Source organism: Phascolarctos cinereus, unplaced genomic scaffold (assembly GCF_003287225.1).
Source record: "Phascolarctos cinereus isolate Bilbo 61053 unplaced genomic scaffold, phaCin_HiC Scaffold_4;HRSCAF=312, whole genome shotgun sequence".
NCBI classification, from domain to species: Eukaryota; Metazoa; Chordata; class Mammalia; order Diprotodontia; family Phascolarctidae; genus Phascolarctos; species Phascolarctos cinereus.
Window position 1 is genome coordinate 319,481,353 of NW_027555847.1, and position 21,465 is coordinate 319,502,817.

Here is a 21,465-nt window from a genome sequence, read left to right on the forward strand (position 1 = left end):
CAGTACTGAAGTACTTAGTTAGAGACAACCAGATTAGGTGGGAGGCAGAGCTCACAGGCTTCACCCACGGATTCTGAGCCAGCAGGGTCTATCAACAGCTTCCTTACCTATAAAAGAAGGGAGCTGAAGAGGTGATCTCTAAAATCTCTTCCAGCTCTAAGAAGCCCTTTTAGTTAATGCCACAATTTCCCTCCTCTCCCAATCCCACTCCACCCCAATAATTCAAGTCTCAAAGAAGAAGAAACTCAAAACACAGAACTACTTCAGTATTATCTCCAGCTAAAATCATTGTACCTAACAAAGGCGGACCAAACCTCTATGTCTCCCAAGGTTAAACTTAGTTTAACTATATCAGGACTTTCAACTTCCCCAAGACATCATTTAAAAATTATCAACTATAGATTAAATTCCCCAAAGGAAAATTCACAGGATTACAGATCCTGGTACGGAGCACAAGGGCCATCTAGCCAGGCCCCTCCAATTTACAGATGAGGAATGGAGTCCCAGAAAGATTAATCATACTGCCAATGTCTCATAGGTAACAAACTCCGACTCTGAATCCAGTCAGTGCCTGCTAGTTTGCATCCTTGCAAATGTAAACCTTGGGGGCAGCTAGGTGGTTCAGTGGATGGAGTGCTGACCTTGGAGTCAGGAAGGCTTGAGTTCAGATCTGGCCTCACTTACTAGCTGTGTGACCCTGGGCAAATCACTTCACTCTATTTGCCTTAATCCACTGGAGAAGGAAATGGCAAACCACTCCAGTCTCTGTGCCAAGAAAATCCCATACAGGCTCATGAAGTCAGACACAACTGAACAACAACAAAAAAAAATGCAAACCTAAAGAGGAATGCTGGCCATGTTCTGGGTGGCAAGATTATTTTTGCTCCAAAAGATCACTCCACAAGGTAGACAGTTTACAAGCAGAACAATACAAATTTACAATACACTAATATGTTTTCTTTTCCTTTCACATGAAAAAATACTTTTAAAAAGGAACAGATTAGATGATCTTTAAGGTCCCTTCCAGTTCTACATCTACGATCCTATGGATTAATAGTTAAAACACCCAACATTCATTTTTAGGGCTACATTACCTCGAAGTGTTTCAAGAATAGTGACAAAAGCTATGTGTACAGCATTATATAGCTCACAAAGCACTTTCTTCACAACAACCCTGCGAGGTGGGTAGTTTAAGTACTGTTCCCTATTCTAATTTTCAGATGAGGGAAGCAGAAGTGAAATGACTTCCCCTAGCCCAGGTTCCCAGGGCCAGGAAGTATCTGAGGCTGCATCAGGACCCAGGTCTCCTGCCTCGAAGGCCGGTGCTCTTCCCACTAGACCATACTGTTTTTTCAATTTCCCTGAATGGTTAAAAACATACAAAGAAAAGAGCTAGTTACTCCCTTTTCATCTCCTGTCCTAGTAATGAAAGATAATTTCAGCAGGGATAAGTTACACAGAAAGGTTCAGAAGAGCATAATTCATTCCATTACTCATTAAACTGAAACCTATATGACTCTTGTGGGTGGGTTTGTTATCCTACAATTTTAAAAGAGGTAAGGTTTGTGAGATTCAGCTAAGGATATCAGTTTCTTTAAATTTAGAAAAGCCCCTTTAGTGATTCCAAGTGTGATCACCTCAGAGGCTACACATGAGGGCCATGTGGTAAAGTCCTCAGGGGGAACAGTTTCTACCACAGAGGCTCTCTTTCTCTCTCTCTCTCACACTCACACACACACACACACACACACACACACACATTTCTCTTTCTCTTCATATATTCATATATATGTATAAAATATGTTCCTCTTTAAAAGTTCAGAGAATACAATGTTTCAACAACAAAAACAAAACTTTATGCACCAGTTGGGGAAAAAACATTTTAAAATTTTGTAAAAGATAAATATATTACAATTTTCCAGATATCTCTAAAATTTCTTCTTAGCCTATATTTGATATTCAGGGTTCATGCACATGAATGCCTTATTCAGCAAAACTAGAAACCAAGGTTCAAATCACCATCATCTTCTAATTTCTGAAATAATCTTAAACTGCGTAATCCGGACTCTCGCTCTCCATTTTTCCACAGAATAATGAGGTGATCAGCAGAGCATGTCACTAGTCCATGGTCTTCAAAGTATAAGAACATCTGTAACAAAAATGAAAATCACTAAGTTATAGCACATAATACGAGGTAAGGAGAATTCCATTCAACATACATTTATTAAGCGCCTACTGTATACTAAGTGTTGGGGGGAAAACAAAGTTTAGAAAACCCATGCTGTGTGCCTTCATGGAGCTTCCAGGGAACAGAGGTTAAAAGTAGAAAAATAGTAGTCTGTTTATCACAAATATTTTTAAAAGAATATTTCCATCAAAGGCCACCTTGAGCATGAAAATAGAAGTCAGTTCCATTTTTAACCATTATTTTCATTTTTACAAGTTGACAAATGCACATTCCTCTCTATCACCCAGAATTCTATTCACTAAACTTCCCTATTAACTGGGACTCTGACACATCTACATTTTAGTGACATTTGATGTTCATAATTATGAACTTCAGCTACTGCCAAGATTCTGAAAGTTTTCCTGATTTAAAAGAAAGATTACGTTGTGTTCTCTATGGTTTTCATATTTGATCATATTCTAATTCTTCATAAGTTGTTAAAAAAAAAGTATTGCCAAACAGAGGTCTGACTAGATTTGCTTTAATGACTAGATAAGGATCACTTGTGATTAACCCATTGTTTTTGTACAAATGGCTGCTGCTAAACTGCTTGAAAAAGTCTGTTCTCTTAAATGAATAAAAGCTACCTCTACAAGTCTGGTGATATTATTTGATTAAGAAATACTCACTCCAGTAGATTCGTGACTGCATTAATTTGGATGTTTCCTCCAAAAATGCAGATTACAAACCATTCCTGCCTACCAGCCCATCATGTGGGACCCTCCTCCAGAGATTCCAATGAATTCACTATGGGGGAGGTGCAACCCAACATGCCAAAGAACTTCCTCACTTTCTCCTAACAGCATGAGGATACAGTGGGGCCCTTGGTCTGTCCACCTGTCATGTTTCAACTTTCTTTTTCTGTCACACGTTTCTCCGGGAGCATCTTTTATTCCCATTCTTTGAAATTCTTCATCTGTTATATTTTGTCTTGCTTACACCCACCATGAAAGCCCTCCATCTCTCCACTGCCTTCTGGGTGAGTTTCCTTTTCAGTTCTTTGGAAACTGCTGTGTTCCATATCTCTTAACCATCCTTGAGACCAGCCCTTGCCTGTGTAATCACAAATTCCAAATTTAAAAACCTTATTGTAAATGAAATCATTTAGATGTGACCATTTTGAGCTCTTTGGGGGAAGAGCACAAAGCCTAGGTATATAATAATACCTTCTGTTCACATAGCACTCTTTACATGCATTATCTTCTGGGGTGCTCTCAGCAGTCCTCTCAGGTAGGTAATTACAGATATTTTTATTCCCATTTTTAAAATGAGCAAAAGGAAAGCTTGGAGAGGTTAAGTGATTTGCCCAAGGCCACACGGTTAATGGAGGGCTGAACTGACTCTGATCCCCGCCCCAACACACCTTTCATTGGGTCCCTGCTGCTCCAGGCCTCATGACTGTGCCAGGCAGTTGGCCAGGCAACAAGCATTTATTAAGTGCTTTCTATGTGCCAGGCTCAGTGCAAAGTGCTAGAGATACAAAGAAAGGCAAATACATGGTCAAGAAGGCAATGGGGGAGGCAACACGTAAACAACTAGGTATATACAAAAGCTATACAGTAGAAAGGGGAAAGGCAATCTCAAAGGGAAGGCACTGGGAGGAGTGGGGAGAAGAAGAAATGGAAGAGACCTGGAAAGGATGCTTACAAAAAAGGGAATTGGAGCAGAATCCTGAAGGAAGCTAGGGCCTGGAGGTGAAGAGGAAGGTGTGGGGAAAAGCTAGTACAAAAGCACAGAGATGGGAGTGTTGTATACAGGGAACAGCAAGGTGGTCAGTGTGTCTGGATTGAAGAGTGAGTAGAGGAGGAGAAGGAGCTAGGTGGTGAAGGTCTTTAAATGTCAGAGGACTCTTTACTGGATCCAGGAGGTTACCAGGGGCAGGAGAAGAAGGTGATATGATCAGACCTGGATTTTAAGAAAATCACTTTTGGCAGCTGAGCAAAGTATAGACTGGAGTGGGAAGAAACTTGAGACAAGGACACCAATTAGAAGAATTATTGCAACAGGCATGGTCACAGTATTTATTAATCCCTTGCTATGTGGCATTGTGCTAAGTCCAGGTAAGAGGTGATAATAAAAAGGTTTAAACGTTCAAAGAAAACATGGGAACACTCTTGACAATAATCAACATGTGAATGTGAAGTATAGCAGCATAAATTCCCCAAACAAATATATGAGACAAAACCAGTGGCTAAAGTTATCACAACATCTGTGCATATTTATATATACATACATATATGTACACATGTGTACATATGTTTTACATATAGATGATTTTCATTCTCAGGCAGCCTCTAGAGCTTTTAAAAACAGTCCTTATCTTTCTACTTTTTGCCTTCTGCTGCCACTCCCCAGTGTTCATAATGACTGCAGAGCTCGACATGAGGACTCCTCTGCTACATCTCTGGAGATGAGGGTCAGTCATTAGGTTCCAGCCCAGCCAGGGTAGCTAATGTAAGTCAGGTATTGTAGCTAATCTCCAGTGGCCTGGGGGGCCTCCAAAACATCTACGGTGGGTCCTGAAGTCCTTTTTTACAATATGAAAGAGCAGCCTGAATCTCAGGGTTAACTTGGAATGGCTTCAGCCCTAAATGGGAATCCAGATCACTCCAATCCGTTCTATCCTGTATTGTCCCGAGTTAAAACCATTCCCTTTGTCCTTTGTTGCTCTCACATCCCCATAGCTACCTTCAGGTATTCATTTTTACCAAAAAGTAGCGTAAGACAATTCATTTTTTTGATAAAAATGAAAAATGGTCAGATGACAATGAGTACTATAAAGCCTGAAGGACCAAAGGAAAGAGAGATCAAGGAGCCACTAATCAGCAAATCTTGGGTCTTTAATTTCTTAATTGCCCACATCCTGTTCCTACAACATTTCTATGCATATCCCGTAGTTTAGGTCAGAGACACTAGATATAAATTCCTTCTCCATCTACTGGCATCTACAATCCTACTCATCAATTCAACCATTCTGGCAGCAATACTGCCCTAAGAACTTCTCAGAAAGCCACCAACTTTGAAAGTCTTTATATCTGTGCAGATGTAATCAATCAAATAAACCTGCTATAATCTGGCTGAATAAACATTACTTAACAGATTAAACAATCAATGCAACATACAAGGCATCATAAAGTGAAGGGCTAACTTCTCTGGCACAGAATACTGGAGGGTTATCAGGCAGATAAATGAGAGGTGTAATGGGCAAGGAAATCCTCCTGGAGGAATAACTTGGATTTTCCATGTGGCCAGAGGTGGATGAAGGGGGAAGAGCCCTCCAAGAAAAGAGCACAATATGAGTAATACACTGGTGTGTTGCATTAAAGGGGGGGGAGAGGAAACTACTGCCAGGGAGAGCAGGAGACTATTACAGTAATCCATGTATGAGCTGATTAGGGGCTAGACAAATCCAGTAGAAAAGGAGAAAGGACAAGTATATTTAGTAGGAATAAGAGGATTACTACTGGGCAGTATAGTAGATGAAGAAAAAGGAGGAATTGAAGATGACTTCCAAGTTTCTTATCTGAGTAAATGGGATAATGGAGGTACAGGAACAAGGAAAGTTGCTGGGTAAACTGATTTTGAGGAAGACAGAAGTTTGGCTTGAGATATGCCAAATGTGAGGTGACAGAACTATGCCCTGGAAGAACTTTCACCGTTGGGCCCCTCTTCTCTTGGACCACTAATTCAAGCAAGCTAAGCTTCACTTCCTTCCCTGCTCTCAAGCCATATCCTCTTCAACTCTCACATTCTGGAACCATGAACCCAATCAAATCAACCATTTTTCCTGAATAGGGTGTGTTAATCTATTCCCTTATGGGCCCATTCACCAACCCAGTAACTTTGAAGGAAGAAAGTACCCTATCTAGGCCACCAGTTCCCTATGTGCGTGGTCTCCCTCATGAGAATGTAAGCTCCTTAAGTCCAGGACTGTCTTTGCTTTTGTATTTGTATCCTTAATGCCTACATCGCAGTGATTGGCACACAGTAAGCACTTAATAAATGTTTATTCACCCATCACTCATTCATTCATTCAGGCAACATACAAATGGAAACATCCAGTAAGAAGTGGGTAGTAAGAGAACAGAGTTGAGAGGACAGAGAAAGCAGGAAGTAGAGGTCTAAAAGTCATTAGCATACGGGTGATTACTGAAGCTGTGATAAAAGATCTCTGAGGAACAGAGAGAAGGAAATAACATGGAGCTCAAGCAAGCATAAGGATCCAAATTTTTCTTGGGCAGGGTAATCTCAAGCAGGTTTTATGGTAGAGGAGGAGCCAGCAGGGAATCCAGAAAGCCAAGTCCTGGAGTCTGCGGCTGGAAAGAGAGTCAGGGATCCCAGAGATGTAACATGACCTTAGCACCACAAAGACACCACACAATCTGACCCCTACAAATACCACAAGATCATATTCTGCTGCTCCTCCGCCTGAGCCAACCTGATCTACTCTTTCTCTCCCAGGTACTTCACACACCCTCTGCCCGCCTGCCTGTGCTCACATTTCTTCTCTTACTTGGGATCTACTCTCCTCTCCTCTTTCCTTCTCTAAGCTTGGCTCTTCCCCCAAGGGAGTGAGAAGACAGCATGGTGGAGCTGGAGTGCAAACAACACTGAACTTGGAGTCAACAAGGCTGTGGAAAGAGTTCTGGATGTGGAGACACAAGATCTGTGTTCAAATCCCTTTTCTGTCACTAATTACCTTGGGTAGCCTTGGGCAAGTTATTCCACCTCAGTTTCTGCATCTGTAAAGGGAGGGGAAAGGACTATATGTCCTCTGATGCCCCCACCATCTCTTGATCTTCTCAATTTAGTAAGCTGTGTGACTTCTGGCAAATGACTATACTCTCTAGGCATCAGGTCCCCCCATCTGTAAAAGACAGGATTTTTTGTTGTTGGTCAGTGACCCCATTTGGGGTTTTCTTGGCAAAGATACTGGAGTGGTTTGCCATTTCCTTCTCCAGCTCATTTTATAGAAGAGGAAACTGAGGCAAACAGGGTAAAGTGACTTGCCCAGGATCACACAGCCAGTAAGGCCAGATTTAAATTCAGGTCTTCCTGACTCCAGGGTCCACCACCTAATTCTACCCCAATGATAGCATTAGACTAGATGATCTCTAAAGTGTCCTCTAGCTCTGACATCCTATGCTTTATATTACTCTTTATATATGTCTCACCTCTTCCAGGTCACCCCCATTCACAATCACCTTCTCCCTCTTCTAAAGTCATATAATACTTTGGTCTGTGCTGCTCATTTGACACTTAGCTTACATCATTATTTTTTTTTTATGTAATGCCCTGTCTCCTCACCTAGACTGTGAGTTCCTTGGTGTAAAGGTCACATTTTGTGCTTCTTTGTATCCCTAGCATATAGTATGGTGTCTTACACATAGGAGATGTTCTGTCAAGTATTTGCTGATAATGATAATAGATTAACTAGTATCATGAAAGTTAATACACTTTCGGGATGTGAGTTGTTTCTTGCCATCTCTGACAAAGGGAGAAAATGATCAAACCCAATAATTAATGCTGTGCTAACACACCTTTTGTCAATGTTCATGACTCTTTTGTTTGAACTAAGATACTGTGACACCAACACAGTGAATAATATCATTTGGTCTCTCAGTATGTATTTCTTAGACAGGCATTTCATATGGTCAATAAGCCAGACATAGAACCGAAGGAAGGAAAAAAAGCAGGCTGAAATGCATTTAGGAACTGTCCACAACACTTTCAAAGATCCTAAGCTGCTCCCTGAAAAATCCAACTTTTAATACCAGTATTCTTCCAGACATGCTACATGGTTGTAAATCATGGAAATCATGAAAGAAGCAAAACTGAGGATGTTCTAAAGTAGTCAGTCTGTTAATAGGTATTTCTTAAGTGCCTATTATGTGCCAGGCACTGTGTTAAGTGCTGGGGATGCAAAGAAAGGCAGAGTCCCTGCCCTCGAGGAGCTCACAATCTAACTGGGGAGACAACATTGTAAACTCTATGTACAATCACGGTAAATAGGAAATAATCCACAGAAGGAAGGCACTTGAATAGAGATTAGGAAAGGCTTATTGTAGAAGGTAGGATTTAGTTAGGATGTGAAGGAAGCCAGGGAAGCCAGTAGGCAGACATGAGGAGGGAGAGTATTCCAGGAATGAGGAACACTCAGTGAAAATGCCCAGAGTTGGGAGGTAGACTGGGGAACAGCTAGGAGGCCAGCATCACTAGACAGAAGAATGCATGGTAGAGTATAAGATGACTGGAAAGGTGTCTGTGTGAGGGAACGGGGGAGGCGATGGCTTGGAGAAGAGGAGCTAGGCTTTGAATACCAAACAGAGGATTCTGCATTTGATCCTGGAGGTGATAAGGAGCCTCTAAAGTTTACTGAGTGTGTGTGAGGGGTGGGGGTGGGGGAGTGATACATCAGACCTGTGCTTTAGAAAAATTACTTTGGCAACTGAGTGGAGGAGGGACTAGAGTGGAGAGAGACTTAAGGCAGACAGGCTATGGCAACAGTCCAGGACAGAGCAGATGAGGACCTGTCCCAGGGAGGCAGCATTACCAGAAGAGAGAAGAAGCATATTTGAGAGATGTTACAAAGGCAAAATCAATAGGCCTTGGCAATCGATTAGACATAGATGGTAAGAGACAGTGAGGAGCTGAGGATGACACCTAGGTTGCTATCCAGGGTAACTGGAAAGCTGATAGTGCCCTCAACGGTAACAGGGAAGTTGGGAAGGTGAGAGGCTCTAAGAGTAAAATAACAAATTCATATCTGGAGATGTTGAGTTTAAAATGTCTATAGGACATCCAGTTCAAGATGTCTAGGCATCTGGAGATGAGAGACTAGAGATCAGCAGAGATGTTAGGGCTGGAGAAGCAGATTTGTGAATCATCAGGATAGAGATGATAACTGAGTCCATGGTAGCTGATGAGAACACCACGTAAAATAAATGGGGCAGAGAAGAGGGCCCAGAAGTCAGAACCCAAAAAGGTAAAGGGAAAAATTCATGGTAAGCATAAGTTGACTTACGATATGAATTCAAAAAGTAGTGTGAAAGACTGGATCATCAGAAGTATATGATCAGAAAAGGAGGTGAACCACTCATGTAAGCAAAAACAAGGGTCAATAAATGGACAGCCCAAGTGTTGAACTGCTATCAGTCAGTCAACAAGCATTTATTTAGTGCTTACTATGCTCCTGGAACTGTGCCAGGTACAGGAGATCACAAGGCAAAAATGAAACAATCCCTGTTCTTGAGTATGGACTCAAGAATTTTATTGTGGCACTCACAATGTTAAAAGACCCAGAGGAAGGCCTCTAGCACACTGGGTTGATCCTTTTTGGAGGACAATTTGTAAGGGGGAAAGGACATGGAACACACATGGACAAAGATCACACAGGATGAGAAGGCATGGTTAGGTTCTGAGCAGTACCACGGTAGTGGGTACACACTTCAGTGAGATCACATAAAAACATTTAAATAGTAAGTCATTTTATATTTGAATTTATACTTGAATTCCCTAAAATGAGAATTTTGTGGCTATTATATCTGTCAATATTTTCATAAATGTAAATAATCACAACCAAGATAAAGGTACTACTTAAGGTTAGAAGATATAGTGAGTGGAAAAAGCAATGGATTTAGAGTCAGAAGACATGGGTTTCAATCCTAGTTCTTTGCTTGCAGCCTAATCCAGCTGTAAACCTCTCAGGGCCAGTTTCCTCATTTGTAAATATGAAGGCAACAGATTGGAATGTCTAAGGTCCCTTCTATCTCTAATACTCTATGATCATTCTCCAAAGAGCTATAAAACAGAACTCATTCAGGAATTCTCAACTGCCCAGGTTTATGATCTCTTAAGGTTTTAAGTCTAAGACACAAAACCTCAGACTTATACGTGATCTTATATTTCCTATTCATTCTAGGAGCACCAAAGTGACTGAAGATTGAAGAACATCACAAGTCTTAAAGTTCCTTTGTTCCAAACACTAGTATAGTGGTCTCAGTTGCCCTGAACTTAGAGTTCTAGATCCTTTTCCCAACTCCACATAAACTTCATTAGTTTTGTCTTATGATCTGATACCTTCATTCAGTGAGTGGGTCAGTCAAAAAGCATTTATTAAGCACCTTCTAGGTACCATGTATTACGCTAAGTATTAGGGATACAAAGAAAGGCAAAAGCTGCGTGAGAAGGCATCCCATTTAGATACAGTGACTTCTTAAAGCCTGCCTTTTAAACTGGATTACTTGAAGGCCAAATACTTACTGGGCATATACTACTGTCTTTGTACTTCAGATGTCATTCAAAGCCTTCAGATAAGTACATAAAGGTTGGGGAAGATGAAACTGGTTTTTACCGGGCAGCATTAGGCAATATAAAAATGGAAAACAGACAAGCGAAAACGGCACAATAGGCCATAAGATCAAAGATTTAGAGCAAGAATGGACTTTAGTCATTTAATCCAACTTTCTCATTTTACAGATGAGAAAACTGGGGCCCATGCTAAGAGTGGGCTCAACCCCCCCAAACCACTGGAACCCAGGTCACACATGTGCATCAGGCCTGGGACTGAAATCCCAATCTTGGATTCCCAAGGTAGCACCCTTTCTGTGGTACCACTTGGTCTATTTCTCCTTCCCTTTCTTGCCAATAACAAACGCACCTCTACAGAAGATGAGTGTCCAATTAAATCACCAATAAGCTCCAAGGAACACACAGTGCCATTTTCTTGTGGTTTTTTAATGGCTTGGTTTGCTGGCTTGTTCACCCTTCCAAATCCCCACATGTTAAAAAATCCTAGAAAGACACAAAGTCATCACAGCCTGTTAGCACAGTCTTTTTATGTTACTGGCAATACGTACATACATTTGTTGTAACATGAGATGGGAATAAGAGAAAACATAACCACGACAATGTTCATTGTTTCTAAACCTGTCAGCTTCAGCCTGTTTGCTGCCCCAGCACGCCCCCTGGTGGCAGTGGAATAGAGGAGGAAAGTAAGAAAAAAAGAAAAGGCCTGGAGGATAATCCATAGATTGGATAATCAAGCTCCAAATAATCAAAAATTTGCAGCTCACCAATTATAGACAGGTTAAAAAAAAGGGAAGACAGGCAGAGACAGGAAGGGCTTCCAGGCACATTAAGCCCAACCTAGACTTTTATTTTCAAGAAATCTAGGATTTGAGACAAATGGGTGGCTAAATACCAGATAGGTCGAAGTACAGGCTATTTGATAACACAGGCCTCTCCAAACAAACAAACATATAGGTATGTGAGGGATAAACTAATTTGAATACGGGCCACATTCATATTATATATATACCAAATTGAAGGAAAAGTATGGGCTGTATTTGGATCTGCAGAGTAAGTACCCAACACAAACTGCACAGACTGGCCACCTCCTGATTTCTTGGCCAGAAACATTTTTCCAACCAGCAACTGAGCTGTTCAAATCCTCCTAGGCCTTTTGTTTTCATATTGAAAACGTGAAGGCTTGCTGGAAAGTCTATTGGCTAGTAGCATTTGGGCTTTCATTAAGTGCAATTTAAAAAGACACTAAAATGAGTATTAATTAATAGCCGCAGGTTTCATAAATGGGGGGGAGGGGGAGAGAAGCAGTTAGGGAATATCTTGGATTTGGTATCCACATACAAATTCTCTGCATGTACCAATTAGAATTACAGGTACTAAAATGAATACTCATTATTGACCCTGACTTTCAGAAAGTAACAATTTTCTCTCACAATACAGTGCAATTCTGGTTGACTTGCCTGTAGGATAAACATAATGAAACAGTTACCATAAAAAGAAACATTAAGAAGGAAATCAAAGGATTTTGCAACGACTACTTTTGGAGGTATCAGCTTCAACTGCAACCAATATATTTCTTCTTTTAAAATACCTTTTGGGTACAGTTTACTTTAATTTATTTTAGGCTCATATGGTTACTAATGACCTCTTTCATTCTTCTGTTTCATATTATAAAAAAGAATGGTAAGAAACTTCCCCTTTAGGGAAGCACAGACCTGTTGGCACAGGTTCTGCCGTCAGCTGCTGTTTCTCCCGTAACTCCCAAATGCGAACACTGCCATCTTCTGAACAAGAGATTAACTGCCTGTAGGAACAAAGAGACCATGATATAGGCAGAGCAGCACCAGGGCAAGTCAATGCAGGGCACAGAGTATTTACAAAGAAAGGTTCAGGAATGTCTCCGGGGATGTTCCTATTCACTTCAGAGTGGATACTTTAAAATCACTTGCCACATCTTTCCAATGAGAAATAATTATCATGCTAATTAACATTTTAAGTGTTGCAGCATTATCTCTGTAGACGGAGCACAGCCAATAAGGTGTTCACATCAATCTGTATTCTTCAATTTAAAAATGTCAGGAAAACAGTCCTTTTAGTCGTACCTTTACACACGGCCTTCCTTTCCTTTATCTCCTCTCTCCCTCATACCCACTTTCTCCCCAAACCCTACCTGTACAGAAAATAACAGCACTTCTATAAACTGGAAAGTCAGAAGAAAACAAGCTTTGGAGTTAAATCCTCACTAGTTAATCTAAGATCCACAAGCTTCCACTTTGTTCCCATGCAAAAGCTAAAACAAAAGCATGGCTTTATTATGGACAAGAGGTATGGCAAATACATTTTGGATGCTTCTCCTAAAAACCTTGTTTTAACTATACAAGACCTTAGTGACTTCTCACTCTCTGGAACTAGGAGATACAATAAACTACATAATTATTTTCAACCAAGCTCCTGGTATCTTTAATCATATTATTCAAAAGGTCCTATAGGAGGGAATGGTGTGGCAGTCTTCACTGCCAAAAGAATATAATTTGTCAAGCCTGGAAACAGGGAAATTTGCTACCCAAAACATCAGGTTGGGCCCCCTGGCATCCTGCGTCTCTTTCACATGTCATACCTGTTTGGAAGTTTGGCAATGTGAAGGACAGTAGAGTCATGTGCAGTTTTCTGGAAGGCAATCACACGCTTCATTTGAAGGTTATACACATATAAGCCCCTTCCAACAGCAGCAAACAAATACTGGCCACAAAAAAAAGCACAAGAAACACAGGTTTCAGAAATAGACATAAAACGAGTATTTGGTAGAGAGCTGTCTCCCTTCCCTATCTTTGGCCTTTCAACCCATGTTACTGTGGACTTCAGAGGGCAGTGCCAAATGTCAGAATACTAAGGAAAGCTTGCAACATTGCTAAGAGGAGAATGGAGAAGCCAGTATAAAGAGAACTCTGGGATGTCACACTAATTGCAATCCCTACCATGCTTATTATCAAAACATTATCACTGGAGAGAACAGCAGGGACTGGTGACTGGTATACTTCATTATAAATTACAAGCAGAGGTAGTATCAACAGAATGCTGGAAGACCAGAGTTCAAATCCCCCCTGGAGTACTTACAAACAATTATTAAGCTCCTACTGATAGATTCAAAGATAAAAATGAAATAGCCCCAGCCCTCAAGATATTCTATCTGAGAAAATATAATTGTAAACACACAGGTGTATATAAAATAAACATATACACACACACACACACACACACATATACATATATATATTATATATATATATATATATATATATATATATATTATATATATATATATGTATACATAAAGTAAAACACAAGGTAATTTGGGGATGGGGTGGAGATGAGGACCCAGGACAGAGCCTTAGCATACACCCACAGATGGCAGTAGAACCATGATGATAATTCAGCACTTCTACCTCAGGTGAGTTTGCTCATTTGTAAAACTTTCCCAGGGCTGTTGGATGACAGCTGTCCCCCATGAATGGAAAGCTCTCCTTCCTCAACCTCACCTATTGACCTCCCTGGCTTCCTTTAAGTCACAACTAAAATCTCATCTTTTACTGGAAGCCTTTTCCAACCCCTCTGAATTCTAGTGTCTTCCTGTGTTAACGATTTCTATTTTTCCTGTACGTAGCTTGCTTTGTATATATTTGTTTGCATGTTGTCTCCCTCATCAGACTGTAAGCTCTATAAGGGCAGGGACTGTCTTTTGCCTCTTTTTGAATCCCCAGTACGCCACAGTACCTGGCACAAAGTAGGCTCTTCATAAGTGTTTATTGATTAAAATGAGATAATGTATTTAAATTGCTCAGAAACCTTAAAATACTATAGAAATAGCAGCTGTCATTATTACTGTTGTTGCTGCTGTTTTTCATCTACTTGACACTATAACTGGAGAAGCTGCTTTATGTATGGAGAAGAAGCCACCTAACTTCTTGCCCAGACAATGGGACCACTAAAGTTTGCGCCTAGTAGCTTATGAAATTAATGGAATCTATAAATAATTAAGGACCTCAAGTTGTCATTTTTACAATACAATCCAAAGTTCCTTTTGGAGGTGCTACTCATACACTAGCATTTTTCTTAAGAGTACTCTCACAGACAGTCCTCTCACATTTAATATCTCTGTGAAGTAGGAAAAACATGCATTCTTATGCTCATTTTTCAGAGAAAGAAACTAAGTTTGAGAAAAATCTGAGTCAGTCACTTCATTAATTGCAAAACTAAAACCCAGGTAAGATATTTCAAGCCTAGCACTTGTCCCTAACTCCATTTGGCCCTTTCTTTAAAAGTTGTTCTTAACTTTACTAAGCTTTTAAAAACATTTGTCTTGACTTCCGGCCAAGATGGCTGACTGAATGGGAAGCAGGCTGCCCATCTTCCACATATCTACTCCAAGAAAAGCCTGCAATTTGCACTAGACTGAATAATGATCAAGAAATGCAATTAGAAACTATGGTAAATGACTTCTTCCACTCCAGAAGTGCACAAAAAGTCAGAAAGAGGGCTAGAAAGGTTAAAGTGACTTAATTAAGAAATTAAAAATAATTTCATTTATGTAAATGAGGAATGCTTACTTTGGCCATTATATTCTTATGTATTAAAATACTAGTCCTTGGTAGGAATTTACAAAATAGATTTTAATAATCTTATTAAACTTGCCTTTTGTAAACTAAAAAAAAAGCAAAAGTATTAAATGGAGATTCATGGTTTCATATAGAATACTCTTTTTTGTTCGCTGTGCATCTGGAAATGCTATGTTTTGGAGTTTCAGTTTAGAATTTTTTAAAAATTAAAGTATGTATTTTTCTTAATAGTATATTAACAATAGAGAATTCCCAAGAAGACACCTTTACAGAAGCCATCCCTACAGCCTGCCCCACACTTACTGCCTGAGTTCATCCTGTTTTAGGGAATCTTGAGTGCATACCTAAGAAATGAACAAACAGTACTGTGACTAACTAGGTCACAGCAAGTCAAACTCACCAGCGTCTTCTGCATCAAGTGTCTCAATATCTACCCATTCTCCCTCGTCTGAAAGCCAAAGCCAGGGGTGCCTTACTACAGGCACCTCAGCATTCATACATATGGGCTACAGAGCCAAACTCACTAAATATGATTATTAATAAAGTGAAAGCAGTTGGCCAAACTGTGGTCGGCAAAACTTCCACATGCCTCTTGAATACCCTTGATAATCTACAAACTTGGTGCTTGGGTTCCCTTAAGTTATCTGTACAAGATGGCATGGAAAATCATTAATGTCTCCACAGAGGCTCCAGGTTTCCATTTAGCTTACTATCTACCACTCTTCATTACGCAAAAATTTCCCTAAAAGATAAAAAGAAAATATGGCACAGAAAAATAGCTCTAGAAGGAAATAAAATTAATTAAGCCAGGGCAAGTACCTAGGAAATTTCTGTTGTGGTAACTTAAAGATAAACTTAAATTAAAAGATGATATATAACTGAAGACAAAGCACTTGTTTAGAAAAGTGAGGAAAAAATACAAAGAAAATAAAAACAGAAATCTTATTAGTCATCTCTTTGTAATATGGTCTCTCAAGAGTCTAGTCTCCTCAAAATAATTTTTCTTATCTCTGGAGCTACAAGATGTAACATTTAGACCCCAGCCAGGATTTAGTGACTTGCCAGAGCTCAGTTCTAACTTGCCCTAAGACTATGGGAACATTCAATTCCAGAGCCAAACTGAGCCGTTCCCATCAGCCACCCAGCCTTAGAGCTGAGCTGATGGATGGAGGGAGAGATGCTGCTCAGGTTTCCAACTTATTATGTTTTACTGGGGAATATACTACTACTCATACAAATGCTGGCTAGAATATTCTGTGAGTGAATGCTAAATAGTAATCTCAAATCTTAATGAAATAATGTAATAGAATCAAAATTTTAAATAATATTTTAAAATGAAATTCAGAGCCATTTAACAATTTTCTTGCCAGGGAGTAAGGAATCAAAAATAAATATGCTATTATAATAGGTATTTAAAGTTAACTTCATGTCAGAGCTGTTATCTCCCAAAAGAATCAGTAAGTTTTAAGACGCAAGCTGATATTCAGTAAGGGAATTTTTGGATAATGCCTAATATAAGGTTAAAATGAAAATGTAAACCCAAGATCCTTGCTAACATAAGAAGCAGGCTTATATTTAGTGAAAAAGATACTACACTAGGAAGCTGAGGCCTAAGTTCTATTCTCCCCTGGCTATGTGAGGCTGGAGAAGTCACCGAACTCCCCAGGCTTCGGTGCCTCACGCAGAGGATGAGGATAAAAAGACCTAAGGCAGGGTACTGAATCAGGTGGATTCAATCTGTGATCTACGGCCTGCTTTGCAGGTTTTTACCTCCTCATCACATGTGAAATGATGAATGGAAATTTCATTTGGTTTTGACAGAGCTTGATTTCTTGCTGTGTATCCAGCTGTAGAGACGGGTCCCAGAAGTTGCGTTCATAGGCCTGTATTGTCCAATCCAAGGCATCCCAGACAATCAGCTCCCCAATGTGGGAGCCGGTGACAAAGCTCAAATCTAGGCAGAATTTAGACATGCCTCATTAGCTACCACCAATGAAGGTAAGTTTCCTCTAAAAATGTATGAATCAGCTAAAACACTTTCCAAATTAAACACATAAAATTGGTTATCCAGGATGACATAATATTATCCTATGGGAAATTCAATCCTTACCTGTTTAGATATAAGAAGACTGTCCCCTCAACCACCACCTCTTCTCTGATCTTCAACCTCTCCCTATACCTTCAAACATGCCCAAGTCTCCCCTATCCTTAAAACAAACCTTCACTAGATCTCACAATGCTCTCTGGCTATCATCCTCCATCTCTCTTCTCTTTGTCAGACAAACTCCTGAGCCCAAATCCAGAGTAAGAGAACCTATGTTCATATCCCACCTTTGATTCTTACTTCCAGTGTGACCTTGGTTAAATCACTTAAATTTTCTTGGCTTGAATTTCCTCATCTGTAAAATGAGGGGGTTGGGATATATGACCTCTGAAGTCCTCTTCTAGGTCTCAATGTTTGATCCTATGAACTATGAGGAGCTGTACAAAATTAAGGCATTATTGTTACCATCGTTATTCCCTGTATCCCTTGCATCATTTCAAATTAATAATAACATCAACACAACAGGTACTTAGCATCTTTTGAATACACAAAGGACTATGATTCATTAGTCAGTCAACAAGCACTTATTAAATGCTATCATGTCTGATAGGCCCTGTATTAAGGGCTGGAAATACAAAACAAAAACAAGAACACAGAAGACCATAATCCGAGCCTTCAAACAGTTCACATTCTATGGTAATTTGACAATTCTACTTAACAAAACAGAAAATTCCAATAACTAGAAATGCTGTCTTCAGAAATATGGAAGTTCCAGCAGTCACACATGTAAACTTTCTTTTGCTTTGGTCCCAAATGCACCATCATGCATTAACAGCCAGGCTGCTTTCTTGGCTGCTTTTATGGCCAAAGAGAAGAATACACAGGATGTACCCTGTGAAAAAATGAAGTTCATTTCTTGTCTGAACAAAGAGCAGAGCCTCATGTTCCAGCGGACAGAAGTTATGGCTGCGTGGTACCTTCTCCAGCCTCCACTTCCTGCCCTTTTTTCCCTAACCCAATTCTCTCTTCACATTAAGAGATGGGTGGAGAAAGTTGGAGATACTTTTTGAGAAGCATATCCTTTTATTAACTTCAAAAACCTATTATAAGAAGCCAAACCCGTGCAGGTTTAGGCCTCTGAGTATTATGATGCTGTGCTTTTCTTCTTTTTTTTTTATTAAAATTTTTTCAATGAACAAGTGTTTGTTTTTTCTCCTTCCCTCCTCCCTCTTCTACTGAAAAAAAGAAAAGAAACTCATAACCAATATGCATAGTCAAGCAAAACAAATTTACACACAACACACACACACACACACACACAATGGCCATGTCCAAAAATGAATATCATATCCTGTATCTTGAGTCCGTTCCCCATGAGTCAGGAGATGTGAACAGCATGATTCATCATTGGTCCTCTGGAATCATAGTTGGTCAATACGATATATGGTGTGTTCTATGTCTATACAACAAAAACAAGGAACTAAATATCCAGGTGGCATTTCTCATTGACAAGGAAAGCTGGGATCCCACTGTTATTATCATTGTGTGTATGACTTATACTCTTAGATTGGACACTTAACAATTTTACAACAACCACCACTGTAACAGTGTCAAAAGTCATAGAGTGAATGTGGAACCTAACCTCACAAGTCCAAAACTGTACTGATAAATCAGCAAGTGGTTATCAAGGTCAGTAATGTGTGCCAGGCACTGCACTAGGCACTAAGGACACAAAGACCAATATGAAAGAGTTCCTGCCTTCAAGGAGCGTCCAGGCTACTGGAGGACACCCATGTACATATAAAAGTATGTACAAAACACATTTAGAATGATTTCAAGGGTAGGAGGTGCTAGCAGCTGGGGGCATCAGGAAAGGCTTCATGGAAGAGGTGGCACTTGAGCTGAGCTTTGAAGGAAACAAGGGGCATTCTAAGAAAAGCAGCACATGTTAGGCACTGTAAGCCTGTGCAAGGGTATAAAGACAGGACGTGGAATGTCCTGTGTGAGGTACAACAAGGTGACCATTTTGGCTGGACCACAGAGTGTGTGAAGGGGAACAAAGTCTAATAAGCTGAGAGACTTGTGTGAATTGTGTGAACCAAACTGACTCCATCTTGTAAAACTGACTCCATTTTGAGACCTAAGTTTCAGTTTCCTGTAAATTTTGAGTGATATCCCGTTTCTCATCCAGAAAAGTCCATCTGCTTGCTTTCCCCCATCCCAATTTGAAAATCCATCATCTTTCCTCCAATTAGAAATCAGATTACCTAATCCCAGTTTATATCCTGTTAACTGGTTTTTTTAATGCATAAAAATCTGTCTCCCCCTATATTCAGGGTCCAGTACCAAGCTAAGGAGGCCTGTGGCATGCATTGCCTAATAAATCGATATGCTTGGAAGCTTGAACCTTTGTTTCCTCAGTTATTTCAGATTTTAACTATCACAAAGCTTGGAAAGGAGAATGTAACCACTGAGTCACTCAGAGAACATGCTGTCAGCAAGGCAAAAAAGGCAGAAATCTCTGAAAGCAACAGCCAGCTTCCCTTAACAGAAGACTACCACTATAGCCTGCAGTTTCTACACTGGAAAGGTCCACAATGTGTACTCTCATATTTTCAGTTACAATGGTATTATATTTTAGTGCCCCGCACATAGTAGGTGTTTAATAAATGCTTGTTAAATTGAATAAGACTTAGAAAACACACGTGGCTATCCATCCTGTAGCTATTAAGACATTCACTATAACCAAGCAATTCTAGCAACTTTCTTGGAGGTGGTTTTGCCTGACTTTTTGTCTCTTCCTCAGATGTCCTAGGTCCTAGGAGGCACTTAACCAAACCAGGTCACTGATCAATACCACTTCCCTTGGTGCTGGGGAGACCTAGAAAGAGGGATTAGGGTAAGGAGCTGACCCCTACAAGATACAGATGTCAAGGTTATAGATCCTGAAGTGTAATATCTCATTGAAAAACAATTCCTAGCGGACCTTGGACAAAGAGTTAATGCCCTCAGCAAACTGTTTTCAAATTTGAAAGCTAAGACTATTTGCTCATTCATGGTTATCTTTCTAACAAGCAACCTGGTCAGCTGCCTCCTTTTTCATATGTAGTGTGACTGTCTAAATATGAGACTACCAAATAAAAGGATACAGCATTTTCTACAATTCAGTTATAATTATTTTTTTAAAAAAGACTTTTGGTTTCCTTTTTTTCTCCCTCACTAAAGAATGTGGCAGGGAAGCACATGAAGAATGCTTTCTTAATTATACTGTTAAAGGTTTCTCTGCACATCACACATCCAAAGGAGAGCATGGGACTGAGCAGCCTACATCAGTAACATCTCATCCACCTGATTTAGGTAACGGGCTGGTTCAGCAACAGCAGGGCTTCAGAGCTTTAAAAAGAAAAAGACTACTCTGCATAACCAGTGTAATGAGCCAGAACATTGTTGCGCTTCTGTCATCAGCCCCGGGGACCAGGGACTTAGGATCCGGCCACTCAGGAGGCTCAGGGGAACAGAGTCTCCTGAGGAACCTGCTAGCCACTGTTATCACCCACGCAAGAAACCAAAGGGGAGATTCCTAGGACAAAAACAGGTTTTCTCCAGCAGGAAATGAAGGGAAATTTCCAACAGTTGCCACTGATTAGATCCCCATGAGCAATTTGGCCCCTGGGAAGCTTGGGTTTGAAATTCTGCAAGGACTGAGGTTAGGTAACCCTGAGCTGGGTAGAACACTGTTGTTATGAAAATGTAGCTGAAAAGACAAATTATGACCATTAGTATTTTCAATACCACACCAGACCAAAACTATATGGTATCCCAAGAGTCTTAGTGCAAACTGAACTAAGACTTTTGGGAAACTCAGTACTTGAATTTGCAGCTACAGTTAACCATGGTTATTTTTCTCCTTATCTTAGGGTTGGAAAAAAAACACTTCTATTTAAAAAGGTCCAATCATTTGTTATTGCTGCAGGCCAGGCTGTTTTGACGGCTACTGTTGTTTTACCTACTTCTATGATGCATCATACACAAGTACACTTCCAGTGCCCATATTACAGTTTCCTTTCAGACTTGCACACAATATTCCTGGATGTGGCCTGCCCCGAGAGTAAATGAACTACATCCCAGAACCTGGAGGTCTAGAACTTGAATGAATATAAAAATGAGTGTCATAACATATACGTGTGTATATACGTGCATAGATATGTATGTGTATATATATTATATATATATATATACACATATATATTTCTTCTATGAACTATACATAATGA

The 21,465-nt window shown here is 40.0% G+C and overlaps 1 protein-coding gene across 1 annotated transcript in view; it reads right to left on the reverse strand.

Moving 5' to 3' along the window:
• Positions 1-1,833: 1,833 nt before the first annotated feature.
• WDR41 (WD repeat domain 41) overlaps positions 1,834-21,465 on the reverse strand; it is a 69,202-nt gene continuing 49,570 nt past the window's right edge. The window contains 6 exon segments of the mRNA XM_020998416.2: positions 1,834-2,149; positions 10,887-11,020; positions 12,250-12,338; positions 13,152-13,273; positions 16,918-16,958; positions 16,961-17,101. Of these exon segments, the coding sequence (XP_020854075.1) occupies positions 1,997-2,149; positions 10,887-11,020; positions 12,250-12,338; positions 13,152-13,273; positions 16,918-16,958; positions 16,961-17,101 (680 nt within the window). The 3' untranslated portion in view covers positions 1,834-1,996.